Source organism: Strix uralensis, chromosome 20 (assembly GCF_047716275.1).
Source record: "Strix uralensis isolate ZFMK-TIS-50842 chromosome 20, bStrUra1, whole genome shotgun sequence".
Taxonomy (NCBI): domain Eukaryota; kingdom Metazoa; phylum Chordata; class Aves; order Strigiformes; family Strigidae; genus Strix; species Strix uralensis.
In genome coordinates, this window is record NC_133991.1 from 8032645 (window position 1) to 8045546 (window position 12902).

The window sequence follows — 12902 nt, forward strand, 5'->3', positions numbered from 1 at the left end:
GGGAGGAGAGGTGGGGAGGAGGTGCAGCCGGCCCCACCAGCCACCTCGTCTCTCTGCATCCCAGCTCCATTTGCAGATTTATTAAATCAAGAGCCAATTTCGACGTAATTTCTTTCAAGCGGCTCCACCTCACAGGTGTGCGGAATTTATTTGAGATAAAGAAAACCATTACAGAGAGACAGCAATCTTCAAAGACCACCTCGGAGACCTGAGAGAAATAAAAACACTAGCCCGTGCAAATGTGCAATTAAGTTTCAAAATACTCGTGTTTCATGAAAAGCTCCGTCCCTGCAGAGAACAGGCCTTTAAGGCAATTTTCCCAAACCCTATTCAGCATTCACTCAAAAATGCTTTTTAAAAACAACGTGTGATTTTTTTTTCCCTCTCTGCCTCGCTCCTCCTCCCCCCTGTGCTTGCTCCATCACTCCCAGGTGGGACCCAGACAGCTCCGACGGGGACACAGTTCCTCCCCGTTTGGTGGGGGATGTGGGGTGCAGGGGGGTCCTATTCATGCAGGGCACAGCTCCGTCCCATCGTCCAGTCATGCCAGATCCACAAACCAGGAATTTTTAGAGCCAGGTTTGTTATTCAGGGAGAGCGTGACACCAGCGCGGCTCTGCCTGGGGACGGTTTGCTGGCTATTCCCAGCTGCTGGAGCTTCGCATCCCTTATTCATGGGTCACCCTCTGCTCAGTGATTAATTAAAAATGCATAATTAACCTGTGGAACGCACTGCCACGAGGTATCGGGGAGGCCAGGAGCTTAGCAGGATTCGGGAGAGGATTATATGTTTAAATGGATAATGAGAACATCTGCTGGTACATTAACAGGGATCAAGCAGAATTAGGGAGAAGAGCCCGGCTCGTCGCCAGCACAGGGTGCGGGAGGGCACCCCCGGGGCTGGCTCCAGGGGGGCATCACCGGTCCACAGCAGAGACACCAACACGCCCGTGCACACTTGGGGAGCGAGATTTCAGGGCTGAGCAGGTGTGCTAGGGGACGAGGCCGTGCCGCTGTGGGGCTGGTTGCCTTTGGGCTGGAGGTGGCCGCCCGGGATGGTGGCATGGTCACCATGCTGGCAACTCCTTGCCAGAGTCCCCAGCCCAGCAGCTGCCTCTTGTTCTCAGAGGGCTGTGGGGTGCTGGGGGCTGACGCTGACCCCTGAGGACACCCTGATAGCTCTGCCACAGCATCCTTAAAACCCCGGGAGAGCATCCATCAGCTGCAGCACCTCCTGCAGATGGTGCCACGCTTGCATGCGAGGAGAAGGGCTTTGCAGCTCGTCCGTGCTGCTGTCGGTGAGCTCCAATGTTACGGCACACAACCAAGAAGCCAAGGAAAGAGCAGGGGACGCAAGACCAGGCCTCAGCCAAGCTCCAGGCCAGCTCCAGGCGTGCGGCCCATGCAAGGAGCAGTTGCTGGAGGTCTCCAGCCTCCAGACAGCATGTGGCTCCCAGGGCTGAGCCTGGCACAGAGCCTTCTGCCCGTTGCAGCATCCCCCATCCACCTTGAGCTCCACGCCGGTACACAGACACCTCCCACCACCCCACCTTGCACGGGTGGCACAGACCACTTGCTTTGCTTCATTTTTTTTCCCCCAGTCACGGAAGTTTTCTTGGGAAAACCTGGCAGACAAGCCAGCAACTGCAGAGCAAACTCCAGGCCGACGGCAGGATTATTAAATCCCCATTCACAATCCCCTCTAGGTTCAAGCAGCTGCTCTTCTGCATCGTAAATCTGCCGCTCCATCGCCAGCACTAACTGACGGTTGTGCAAGGCCTGGGAACCACGACGCCTTGGGGTGCAGAAGTGCTGAATTTCAGCAATGTCCCCAAGATCTGGGGGTATCCTCAGCCCTTCACCCAGCAGCATGACCAGGGCAATGCCAAGCACCCGGCACAGCTCCAGCTTTGCAGCATCTTGGAGCAAGGAAAGGAGCATCCCCTGCCTGGGGGAGATGCTGGAGCCCAGGGGATGCTCAGGTCTCCTGGCAGGACCTGAGATGCTCCCGCTGCCCCTTTGCAGCATTTTGGTAGTGACGCCACAGACGCAGCAAGATGGGGTGACCGAAGGCATTTTGGGTGTCGCAGCACCCCCCTGGCCTCGTTGCTTGTCCCCCAGGACGAGGTGGCTGCAGCACATCGTGCTCAGCCTGCCGAGCGTGGAGGGGGCCTGCCGGGCCAGGGTTAATCTCGTTGTCACACTTTCCCTCCTTCTTGCTGGCTCTGCGCGCTTTGACCCGCTGTGAAATTGTGGCCAACAGCACTGAATATTTTAAGAGCAGCAATGCAGTCATGGCCGCGCAGCGGAGCAGCAAGGCAGGCCGGGAGTTGGGCTGGGCCCTCGCCTCCCCCCCACCACCGCCAACCCATTAGCACAGTTCAGGGAAACCTAAAAAATTCAAAAGACACTGAAATATGCAGCATTTTGCTCTCCCTGGAAATGACGCGCTTCGCTTCCCAGATGCTCCCGAGTAGGAGGTTGTAAATAAGCAGCTTTATGGCACGGGGGGTGTTGCTGACGGGGATGTGGGCTGCTGCAGAGCCCAGATTGACACCCCAGTCCCCACCCTGACCTTTGCTGGGGACAGGTCCATGCTCGGACTGAGGACAGACCTATGCCCACTGGCACTGGTGTCCATCCTCGCTAGTGCAGTGCGGAGGTACCAGACATTAAAGGACCTTCACCTCTCTGTCCTTGGCCTCTGCCAGCTGCTCTCTGCCCCCTTCTCCCTGGGACATCCCCTCACTGCATCCCTCCTCCCCTTGGTCGGCCGGCCGGCCGGGATGCGGGTGCCGCAGGACCTGACGCAAACGCCTGTCCTCAGCACTTCTGCTATCTGGGGCACTGTGAGCAGCAGCGGCCAGGAATTAAATAAGAAAAAAAAAAAAAAAAAAGCCCTATTTGCATAAACCTCCCAAAAAGAGGAGCTGGAGACTCAGTCTGGAAAGCCAGAGCGGCTGCGAGCATCAGACAGGGACCACCGGAGCTGCGAGCGAGTGCAATAAGTAGGAGGGGAGCCTTGCCTGGAAAAGGACACGCTTTTCCACCGGATCCCTGCACGTCCCCAAAGTGCTTCCCCGAGGCTCAACACCCTGTCCAGGAGTGACATTGGGACACTTTTGCATTCAGGTCTTAAGAGGGCAGATTAATCGCCGTGTGCTGGATCTGTCACGCGCAGGGATATATATTCTTCTCGGAATTTACAAGTAGTTCTGTCTGAGAAATAAACAACCGGAGATAAAAATTACATTGTCACCGTGCAGGTGTGATCGATGGAAGAGACAAGCCCTCGCAGCGCCGGCAAGGTGCCACCGGCACAACCCGCCCAGGGAGCACCAGCCCTCGGGGTGGCCGGGAGATGCCGAAGGGGCGCGGAGGAAGGTGGCAGGGTGCACTCCACCGACCCCAGCCTGCCATGTCCCCATCCCAAAGTCTGGGGAAGGTGGGGACAGCCACCAAGGCTATTCCAAAATGGAGAAGATGCCGAACCCTGGCGAAAACAGTGCTGGTGATGGGTGACCGTGAGGAGCAGCCGCAGGAAGGATGCCTGGGGCAGAGCAGGCAGCGGCAGAGCGGGCTGCACCCCAAGGTCAGCTCCTTGTAAAACCCTCTTGGGCCCCGTCTTGAGCCTTCAACCCTTCTCTCCAGCGTGTTTCCAAGGTCAGCGATGGGCAGAAGTCAGAGCCAGGCAGGCAGCCGCCGCAGTCCCCAGGGACCAAGGTGCGAGGAGAATTAATGTAGTTTACACCAGGCTCCTTTCTAGTTTGGTTTCTCCTTCATCTTTCTCTGCTTCCCGTGGCTGCATTGGCTTTGGCAGGGCTTGTCGTGGAGTACGTGGCTCACCCAGGTCACTGCCACTCCCTGAGGAGGGACAGACGTTGGCTCCTTCATAGCTTAAACCTCAAGTTGCACTGAAAGCAGTAAAAAAGCTCCGCACGGATCCTCTCCCCAGCGTTCAGCACCCAAGGAGCCAGGACCCAGCTCAACCTGCTGGAATGGAGATCCCAAACCCAGCTAGGGCAGCCTGGCAGCCGGTCCCACAACTGCCTTCGGTCTATTAATAAACCCGGAGCAGCTGGTGGAGCCTCCACCGAGCCGGTCCTCGGGATTTATCCACATTGCTCTGCCTTATCAGCCATGCTTTTCACAAGCACTTAAATTCAGGAGGAAAAGGAAAAAGTGAAATCAGATAGAAATGCAGGTCTGTTTGCTGTTTTCTCCAATGAAATGGTTCTGGGTAAACAGCAGACGCCTTTGATGAAATCCCAGCAGGCTTAAACAATAAAGCTGGTTACAAACTCAATCTGGCGCAGATATCAGATCTGAAATTGTTTCAAAAAAACATGTCAACATTTTCTAATGCTGCTGCAAAACTTCCTCGGCACCTTGCCACAAGCCTGCGTCCATGACGCAGGACCCGTGCTGCTGTCCCGGCTCGTGTTGCTCCTGCCATACTTCCCGTGGGGAGTCCTGCCCTGGCATCTCTGCACCCCCCGGCCTGCCTGGAGAGCCCCGAGCTGCGGGAAGATGCTCGGTATCACCTTGGAGACATGAGACAGACCTTCCTGCTCCATGCTCGGGGCACACCAGGTTGTTTTCCAGCTGTAAATCCAGTCGCCATCCCCAGGCGCAGCCTGGCTGGGGCTTTGCGGTGCTGGAGGTCTGGCAGGGTTGGATGAGGGGCATCGGGCAGGGCGGCCGTTCCTCTTGTCCCACCCCAGGGACAGCATTTGGCCCCGGGTTCATCCCGGGTGCCACCAAGAACAATTGACTTTTCCATGGAAAAACAATTTGCAAAGCGCTATGGTGGCAGAAAAGCGCAGCTGGGTGCTCCGCTTGAGTTTTGCCTCCAGTGTGCCACCTCTGCATCCCGCTGGGAACCAGCCACGGCCCAGGGCAGGATGAGGCCGCACGGTGATGTATGGGTCCATCCGATGGAAGGCCTGGCTGGGGGCACGGCTCGGCCCCTCTCCTAAACCTACAGGGACTTTGTCTGGCGGAGGTCGGCTGTGTCAGGGCGGGAGGCGATTTGGCAGCTCCTGTTAACGTGTGCCCCTCTGTCAGCGTTGATGTTGGAGTACCAGGGACCATCCAAACTTGGAAAACACGTGGAGCCAGAGAGTGATGAGGCAAATCTCACGCTGGCGTTGGTGGGGCCAGCCTGCCGGCCGCCCGGCCCCAGCACTTCCCAAACAGGTCAGCACTTGGTGTCTCAGGGGGACACCAGGGGATGCAGGACCCCAGTGGGGACCGAAGTGAGGGGGTGAGAGGCTGCCGAGGAGGTGGTGGCAGGTCTGGGGGTGCCTGGGGCTCCCACAGGCTCTGCGCCTCCATCCACGAGGGAGCTGCTCCCTGAGTGTGGGGACAGACACCAGCTTTCTGCGTTGGAGCCAGCCCTACACGCACCCTGTCCTGCACCCCTGCGGAAGTCCCCAGCCCTGAGCTGATGCCTGACACAGCTCATGTCCTGTGTGGCAGCAGGACAAGGGACAGCTGTGCTGGAGCAGCAGAGCCCTCATCCCTCCTGGGAGCTGGAGAGGACAAAGGAGACGCAGGAGAGGAAAAGCAGGGCAGGAGCAGGAGGAGGAGGAGGAGGGCAGGCAGCCCTGGGGGGCGCGGGGGGCCAAGCCTCGGCTCCGGCACAGCACAGGGGGGGACGTGGCAGACCTGACCCCTCTGCGGAGGTTGCCTTCGCCATCGATCCCTGCTGCACTCAGGCTCATTAGGACTGGGGAGCTGCTGCGAGCGGCTGGCGGAGGAGACAGACGGGGGGAGCGCTCGCCGTGGCTCCCTGGATCGTATTAAATATTTACTTTGTTTTGTTTTGTTTTTCCCAGCTATATTGATCAGAGATGGGGGGGGGGGGGGGGGGGGGCGTGCGGTCGGATGTCAGGAGGGAAGAGCAGAAGCAACGGCTGAGCTGCAAAACAGGGACGGACCCTGCCAGGGTGCTCCCAAGGGCTGCACCCGCTGTCCCCAGGGGGACCCGTTGCTGTCCCCTCCCCCAGAGCTGCTCCCCCCAGATCCATTCATCCCCCCGTCAGGGTCAGGACCAGCATCGCCAGCACAGCGGGGGCTGCAGCAGGGCGGGTCCTCCTCCCCATCCCACGCCAGCCCCATCTCAAGGGATGCAGGACAGGGGGATGCCCAACGCGACGGCACCTCGTGGCAGGGGGTGTCCCCTCGCCCCGGGCCAGGAGGTGCCCCCCGCATCCAGGCTGGGCCCTGGGAGCGGCCGCGCAGCCGTCGCTGTTTCTATTTCGAGAGGAGCTCTACTGGAAAAGGAACAAAAGCCGAGGGAAGCTATAAATAGCCGCCTCCTTCACACCAGCGCCTCCTCCACCCCAGCATCCCATGGCCGGGAAGGGGGGTCCCACAGCATGCAACCACGCTCAGCCCTGCCATCAACACACCCCCCCCTCATTTTCGGGCCGATGTCCCCATCCGAAAACCAGAGGGAATAAAGCGCTGAGGAATATTCACCGCCGAAGCAGAACTGGCTCAGAACAGCGGTTTACCAAGTTGCCCGGTGACTCTGCCCAGCTGCAGCCTGGTTCCCGGGGGGTTTGCTACTGCCCAGCCGGGCTCTGCACCCACAAACACCCCTCAGGGATGGATTCAGCCTCCTGGGGATGCTCCTCTTGCCCCGGCACAGCCCTCCTTGGCCCTGGCTGCGGCTGGCGGGGAGCAGGGAGAGCTCAGCGGCTCGGGCAGACCTACTTTCAAGGCTTTAATCCTTTTTGCTTAAAGGATCTTTTTTTTTTTTCCCCTCTCTCTTTTTTTTTTTCCCTTTTTTATTTTTTTTTCCTTTTTTTTCTTTCCACACGGCAAAGATGGGGTCTGATCAGAGGAGAGACGCAGGGAGCTGACAAGCTGCGGAGTACGGAGAGAAAGGAGAAAGAAATACATATTTATTACCCTCAATTATTAAAAAATAGATAGCAGCAGATCTTAGGCCCTGGCAGAGGCACTGCGGAGCCGTTTGTCTGAGGACTATTTTGTTTTTTAAATTCCATTGAAATTATAATATGCCGGGCTTGTTAGCACAAACACCCTGGCACATCCCTGCCGAGGGGGGATCATCCCAGCCCCTCTCCCAGCTCCGGTGTGCTACCCACAGGGCGGCCATGTCCAGCACCCCACGGGCTGCTGAATTTGCAGGCAGCGAGGAGGCAGGGCGGCCTGGGGGGAGCAGGAGCTGGTAGCAGCAGGCAGTGGATGCAGCCAGCAGCCTTTGTCCCCCTCTGCCTTCACACCGGGGGACCAGAGGGGCTCTGCTCTGTTCAAGTGCATCCCAATGCCCAGATGCTCATTGACACCTGGCCGGGCAAAGGCCTTGTGGACAAGGGCTCATCCGGGCCACCACGGACTCATCGCATGGCCAGAAAGCCACTGGGATATTCTCCATGCCCAAGGATGGGCTTTGCACTTCTTGGATGGCACCGTGGGGGTCCCATGGCCATGGGGCTGGGGTTTCCCCAAGCAAATCAGTGGAAACGCCGGTGCAAACACGGCTGGGAAAAAAAAAAAAAGCGGTTCTCAAGTGCGGCACACGGGGCTGGCGGAGCCGCTGGCACCTCCCCTCCGCTTGCAGGGCTGCCTCCGTAAGGAGCCCTGCCAGCGCAGCAGCCAAATTCCCTCCTGCTGCTGCTCCCCAGTAAACAACGGCTGCAGCCTCCCCGTGCGATGGTGGTGCTGGGACTTGGGGTGCACATGGAGCATCTCTGATGCCCTCCGGCTCCAGCGCCACGCTCTCCCTGTGGCCAGACACTGCTGGGATGCGATGGACCATCGCAGACCCCCAGCCTATTGTGCCATCACCACTCTGGGGCCGAAACCTGCTGCCGTCCCATCCCACTGGCCATGAGCTGGGCAGAGAGACGGGGCCCTGAGTGCAACCAGCTTTCAGTGCTGGGAGTCACTGGGGTGGTCACGGCACTACCAGCCCGGGCAGGAGCAACACAAAAAAAGCTTCTCACCAAAGCCGGGCTGACTCCAAGCTGCCGTGCCCACTCTGAGCCGCTGTGCCAGCACCACCGGGAAGCAAGCAGCCGGCGGGCACATGTGCTGTTAAAGAGGAAAAGGAGCTTTCTGCACCAAATGGAGCATTTTCTACTTAATAACCCCCCAATCCTAATCTGCGCAAAGAAGATTGCCCCCTGCATCTCCCTGTCCTGCATCTGCCGCTTGCCGCTGCCCGCACTTAACACGCGGGCAGAGCCACGGCTGCCCGATCAGCACATGCCCTGCCCTCGGCAAAACGGGCAGGAGAAAGCCCAGCTGCTGGGGAGGGCAGGCGATGCCCAGTGCTGGGCGCAGGCATCTCCTCCATCAGCGCTGAGCCTCCATCATTTGTCATCAGTAAAAATAATATTCCTAAAAGTGTCCCCCCTGATTGTCGGGCGGCAGGCGCAGGGCTGTGGGTTTCCATGGCGATGCTGTTCCATAGAGATGGTACGGGGGATCGGTGCTTCCTCAGTTTGGGAGATGGGACGTGGCACCCACATTGGAGCGGGGATGGCACCAGCTGCGCTGTTGGCAGAGGGACCTGAGGCCAAACCAGCTCGTCACCCCTTGGGCTTGGGCAGCATCACCCAAAATAGCAGTGAAGGAGCACCCTCACCCGAGAGGATGAGGATGTTCCTGCATCCCAGTGGTGCCCCCGGGGCCGTGCCCTGCACCCCCTGCCCACGCCAGCAGACAGAACCCCCAGCTCCTCCTCACTGACTCCCACCAGCGTCCTGCTTGCTCCCGGCCCCACGGGTCTCCCTGCCACCTCCCAGCCCCTCACTTGTTGCCTTCGCTCTTAAATCAGACACTAGCCTCCTTTGGTGGGTGCCCAGTCAGGGCAGCATCTCACCTGTCCCAACGTGCTAGAAACCCGACCAACAGTCACCATTGCTTGGGTGTTGGTGCCTCGCCTGCCTGCCACTGCCTGCCGCTCCACCAAAGTGCTTTTTAAAGACATAATCTGCTGTTAATAACCAGAGTTTATACCGAACGCAGCTAAGCCCTGGGATTCCACTTTGCAAACAAAGCTGGAGTTTTCAGCTGTTTGGGGGCGGCTGGAGCAGCTCCCCGGAGTGGGGATGGGGAGCAACGTCACCCAGGGGTGCCCCGCTGTAAGGCAGAGTGGGATGGGTGCTGTCCCCAGGGACGTGGGGCTGAAACAGCCGTGTCCTGGGTCACTCCTCTGCAACAGGGGGCGGGGGTTGCCACCGCACTGCTCCAGGGCTGGTCGGGAGCTGGCAACACCCTAAAGCATGGGTGGCCCTGGCCCTACCCAGCCACCACCATGTCCCTCCAGGCTCCCACGCCTCCCTGCCTGGTTTTTGCCTCCAAAGAGGGTTTTGGCTGCCAAAACCCATCAACGCTCTGGCTGTTTCCAGAATCCCTGCCCAGCCTTGAGGCAACAACATCCCACTCGAGGCCTCATCCTGCACACCACAGGGACCCACTGCCTGCGGCTCTGGATCCTGTGCCGCTGGCTCCAGCACCAACGGGTGCCTTGGGGAAAGGTGGGTGTGAAATCACACCGGAAAATGCATATTTTTACATTTCCCCGGCAGGTTCACCGGTGTTTTTAGGGCAGTGTTTTGAGGCCACCTGGAGTGTCACCCACAGCCTCGAGCACCTGGATGGGACCGTGGGGCACTGGGTGTGGCACTTATAGGCAAAAAGTGGGAATAACATTTAGCAGAGTGTGGCCACGGCTCTGACCCTGCCAGGCTCCAGCAGCGCGGGTCACTGAGTGGCGACGGCTCCTTCGCATCCGGGCTCCAGCTCCAGCCCCAGGCAGCTCTCGCCTGCCTGATCCTCCCTCGTTCCCCCACAGCACCACCGCAGGGACAGCCTGGGCCACATCCTGACACACCCCCCCACCCCCAGCCACCCCCCCCTTACTTCACCAGGCACAGAGAGCTTGTGGCTTCCTCTCAGCTCTTTAGGAAATTAAACTTTTATAAGCAGAAAGGTTTCTGGGCTCTCGGCTCCCCAGCGCAGGAACCGCAGCCCAGCCTGTGCCCGCACCCTGCCCGTCGGCTGCTCTGCTGCAGGGACAGACAGGGCCTGGACGCCCCGTCGATGGGCTGAGCGATGGCTGGGACGGGGACAAGGCTGCCCGTGACCTTGGTGTCATCCTTGACCTGGAAATCTCCTTCTCCTGCGTCGCCAGTGTTGCACTCCTGCCTGCGGCCACCTCCGGCAAAGTGCAGAGCGCTGCGCCAGCCCTGCCGACACCCTCACCCAGGCTGGAGCTGCACCTCATGCTGTCACCCACTTCCACGCCACTGATGACGTCCCAGTGCCCAAAATCCACCCTGAATCCCACCAGGGCTGCCTGGTGCCTCACTGGCTGGAGCTCACAGGGTGCAGGAGGCCCAAAATGCCCCCGGGGCATCGCAATGCTGCCCTGGCCACGCGGCCGCTGCCTGTCCTGCCGCAAACGCCTTTGCCCCACGTGGCACCACGTGCGAAGCTGTCCCCCCCCATGAGCGGGCACATGGAGCTGCTTCCCCTGGGAATGTCACCCGCAGCTCAGCTCCCACCACCCCAAGCCCTGCCATGTCCCCCAGCCCCAAGCCCAACCCCGGTTCCCCAGCAGCAGGACGGGGAAGGCGGTGGCGGTGCCACCATCAGCCTGCGCCGCCTCCCACCAGCGCAGCCTTGTGCTGCCACATCCTTCGACAAGGCCAGTGGCCCCCGGGCCCCACCAAGGGGTTTGGCCGCAGCCCCGCACCCCGGCAGCAGGTCTCCCCCTCACTCCCCATGTGGGGTGCCCCCTCCACACCCTGCTTGGGGCAAATGCTGGGGACCGGGACCCCCCACCCGGTGACACCGGGCCACGGTGAGACGGGGAGGGGGGAGAGTCTCTCGGCGGGATGGAGGCCTCCTCTAACTGCCTGTTGAATTATTCAGGAATGGCATTAACTTATAAATGAGTGTGTTTGACTGATTTTGTGGTTGATGTACAGATAAATTCTAATGAAAGACAGCTACAAGATTTTAAATTATTAATTAGACTGCCACTTAACAAAGCCTATTTGGCACTCTATTTCCTTGCTTAACAAGACAAAAACTTTAAGAATAGGTTTTGCATTAGCCCACAGGCTCTTCAATTTGCATTTTGTTTTTCTAGCTCCAGAAATGAAAGCTGTACATCTTGACCTTAAACAGGCTACCCCTGGTGGGATGCAACCCTGCCGGCAGCCTCGTCGCCTGACTCCACCTCGGGCTTCCAGTTTCCCAGCCTGGATGATGCTTTTCCTTCAGCCGGTAGCACCGGGGCTGGGAACCGGGGCTGGGAACCGGGGCTGCTCCGAGGGCTCGGGGTTTATTCTCAAGACTGCAGCTCGATTGGGTTAATACGCCGAACAAAGCCGAGGCGAGAGACGGGGAGAGGAACATCCGAGCGCGAGGCCCCGCAGCCACAAGGTGACATTCCCCCCAGTGGGAAAAAGCATCCCCGGGGTGACAGCGTGGGTTCTGCCCTGCCCGGGGGTCCGCACCCCGACACGGGGGGCTGCGGGGGGGCTGCGAACGCGGCGTCGGCACCTATTCCCGCTGCCGGAGCCTCGCCGGAGAGGGGCATGCGGTGGTGGTGGAGAGGGTTGGGCCCGGGGCTGCGTGGCCACCCGCTCCCCGGGGCATGGGACGGGAGCGGGGGGGGCCGGCCGGGGTCCCCCCGCATGGCACCACTGTCCCCAGCATCTCTGTGGGACTGGCCCGGGCGCAGGTGGGGCCGGGGGTCGTGTCCCCCCCCCGCCCCGCCCCGCCCCGGACCCCCCGGGAGGGCCGGCTTCTCTCCTCGCTGTGATGTCAAAAAGCTCCCCTATGATGTCCCAGGCTGTTGCCATGGAAATAACGTGATGTCACAGCGGAGCGATTCTCCTCGGTGGGGGGGGCGGAACGGGACGGCTCGCCCCAACTTCCCCGCCGAACCCCCCGCGTCCCCCGGTGATCCCCGTTTCGCCTTCCCTCGCCTCGGGGAACGAGCACCAACCCCCCCCATGCCCGCCGCAGCCCCGCTGCCTCGGGGACCCGCCGTACCCCGGGACCCGCGGGACCCGCCGCGTCCCCGCTCCTGCGGGACCCGGCGCCTGCCGTGCCTCCCCCCGCTCCTCCCGGTGCCCCCCCCCCCGCCCTCTCCCCGCCGCGCTGCGCTCCCGCCGTGCGCCGCCGGTGCCGCTCCCCGGAGACCCCGGGGGGTGCCCGAGCCTCGGTGGAGGCGGCGGCGCCGGTAACACGGCGGCAGCGGGGGGCGCCCGGCGGCGCGGCCCCAACTTCGGCGGGGAGACAAACTTCGGGGCCGGCCCCGCTGTCCCCGGTGCCCGCGGTACCCGGTGCCCTCCCGGTGCGGCTCTCACCTTGGCGGAGCATCTTGGAGCCGGGGCGGGCGCGGTCTCCCGGCGGCGGCGGCGGCGGCGCTCAGAGCCGCGGGCGCGGCGGCGGCGAGCGGTAGCGGCGGCGGCAGCGGTGGCTGCTGCTGCACCGGGAACGCGGAGCCGGGGCCCGGGCGAGCGGCCCCCGCGGGGGCATGGCGGGCCGAGCCGCAGCGGCACCGGGGAGCGCCGGCCCCGGAGCACCGGGGAGCGCCGGCCGCGCCTCTGCCCGCCGCGCGTCCCGCCGCCGGCTTTTAGGGGGGAGCCGCCCCCTCGGGGCTGGGGCCGCCGCCGCCCCCCACCCCCTCGGACCGAGCCTATAAAGGGGCGCCCGGTGCCGGTGCCGCGCTGCCTGCAGCGGCGGGCAGGGCTGGGCAGGGCGGGGCGGGGCAGCGACGGGGCGGGCAGGGCTGGGCAGGGCTGGGCGAGCCCGGCCGGGCTCCCCCCTCCTTTCCTCCGCCGCTGCCGCCGCCGCCGCCGCCTCTCCCGCCTCCCGTGGACAGTTCGTGAAAGTGCCGC

At 61.5% G+C, this 12902-nt stretch overlaps 1 protein-coding gene across 1 annotated transcript in view; it reads right to left on the bottom strand.

The window, feature by feature from the left end:
• The window catches only part of RTN4RL1 (reticulon 4 receptor like 1), a 30506-nt gene extending 18068 nt beyond the window's left edge, over positions 1–12438 (bottom strand). The window contains exon 1 of the mRNA XM_074890111.1: positions 12369–12438. Coding sequence (XP_074746212.1) covers positions 12369–12381 — 13 coding nt within the window. The 5' untranslated portion in view covers positions 12382–12438. The remainder of the gene's footprint in view (positions 1–12368) is intronic.
• Positions 12439–12902: the final 464 nt, after the last annotated feature.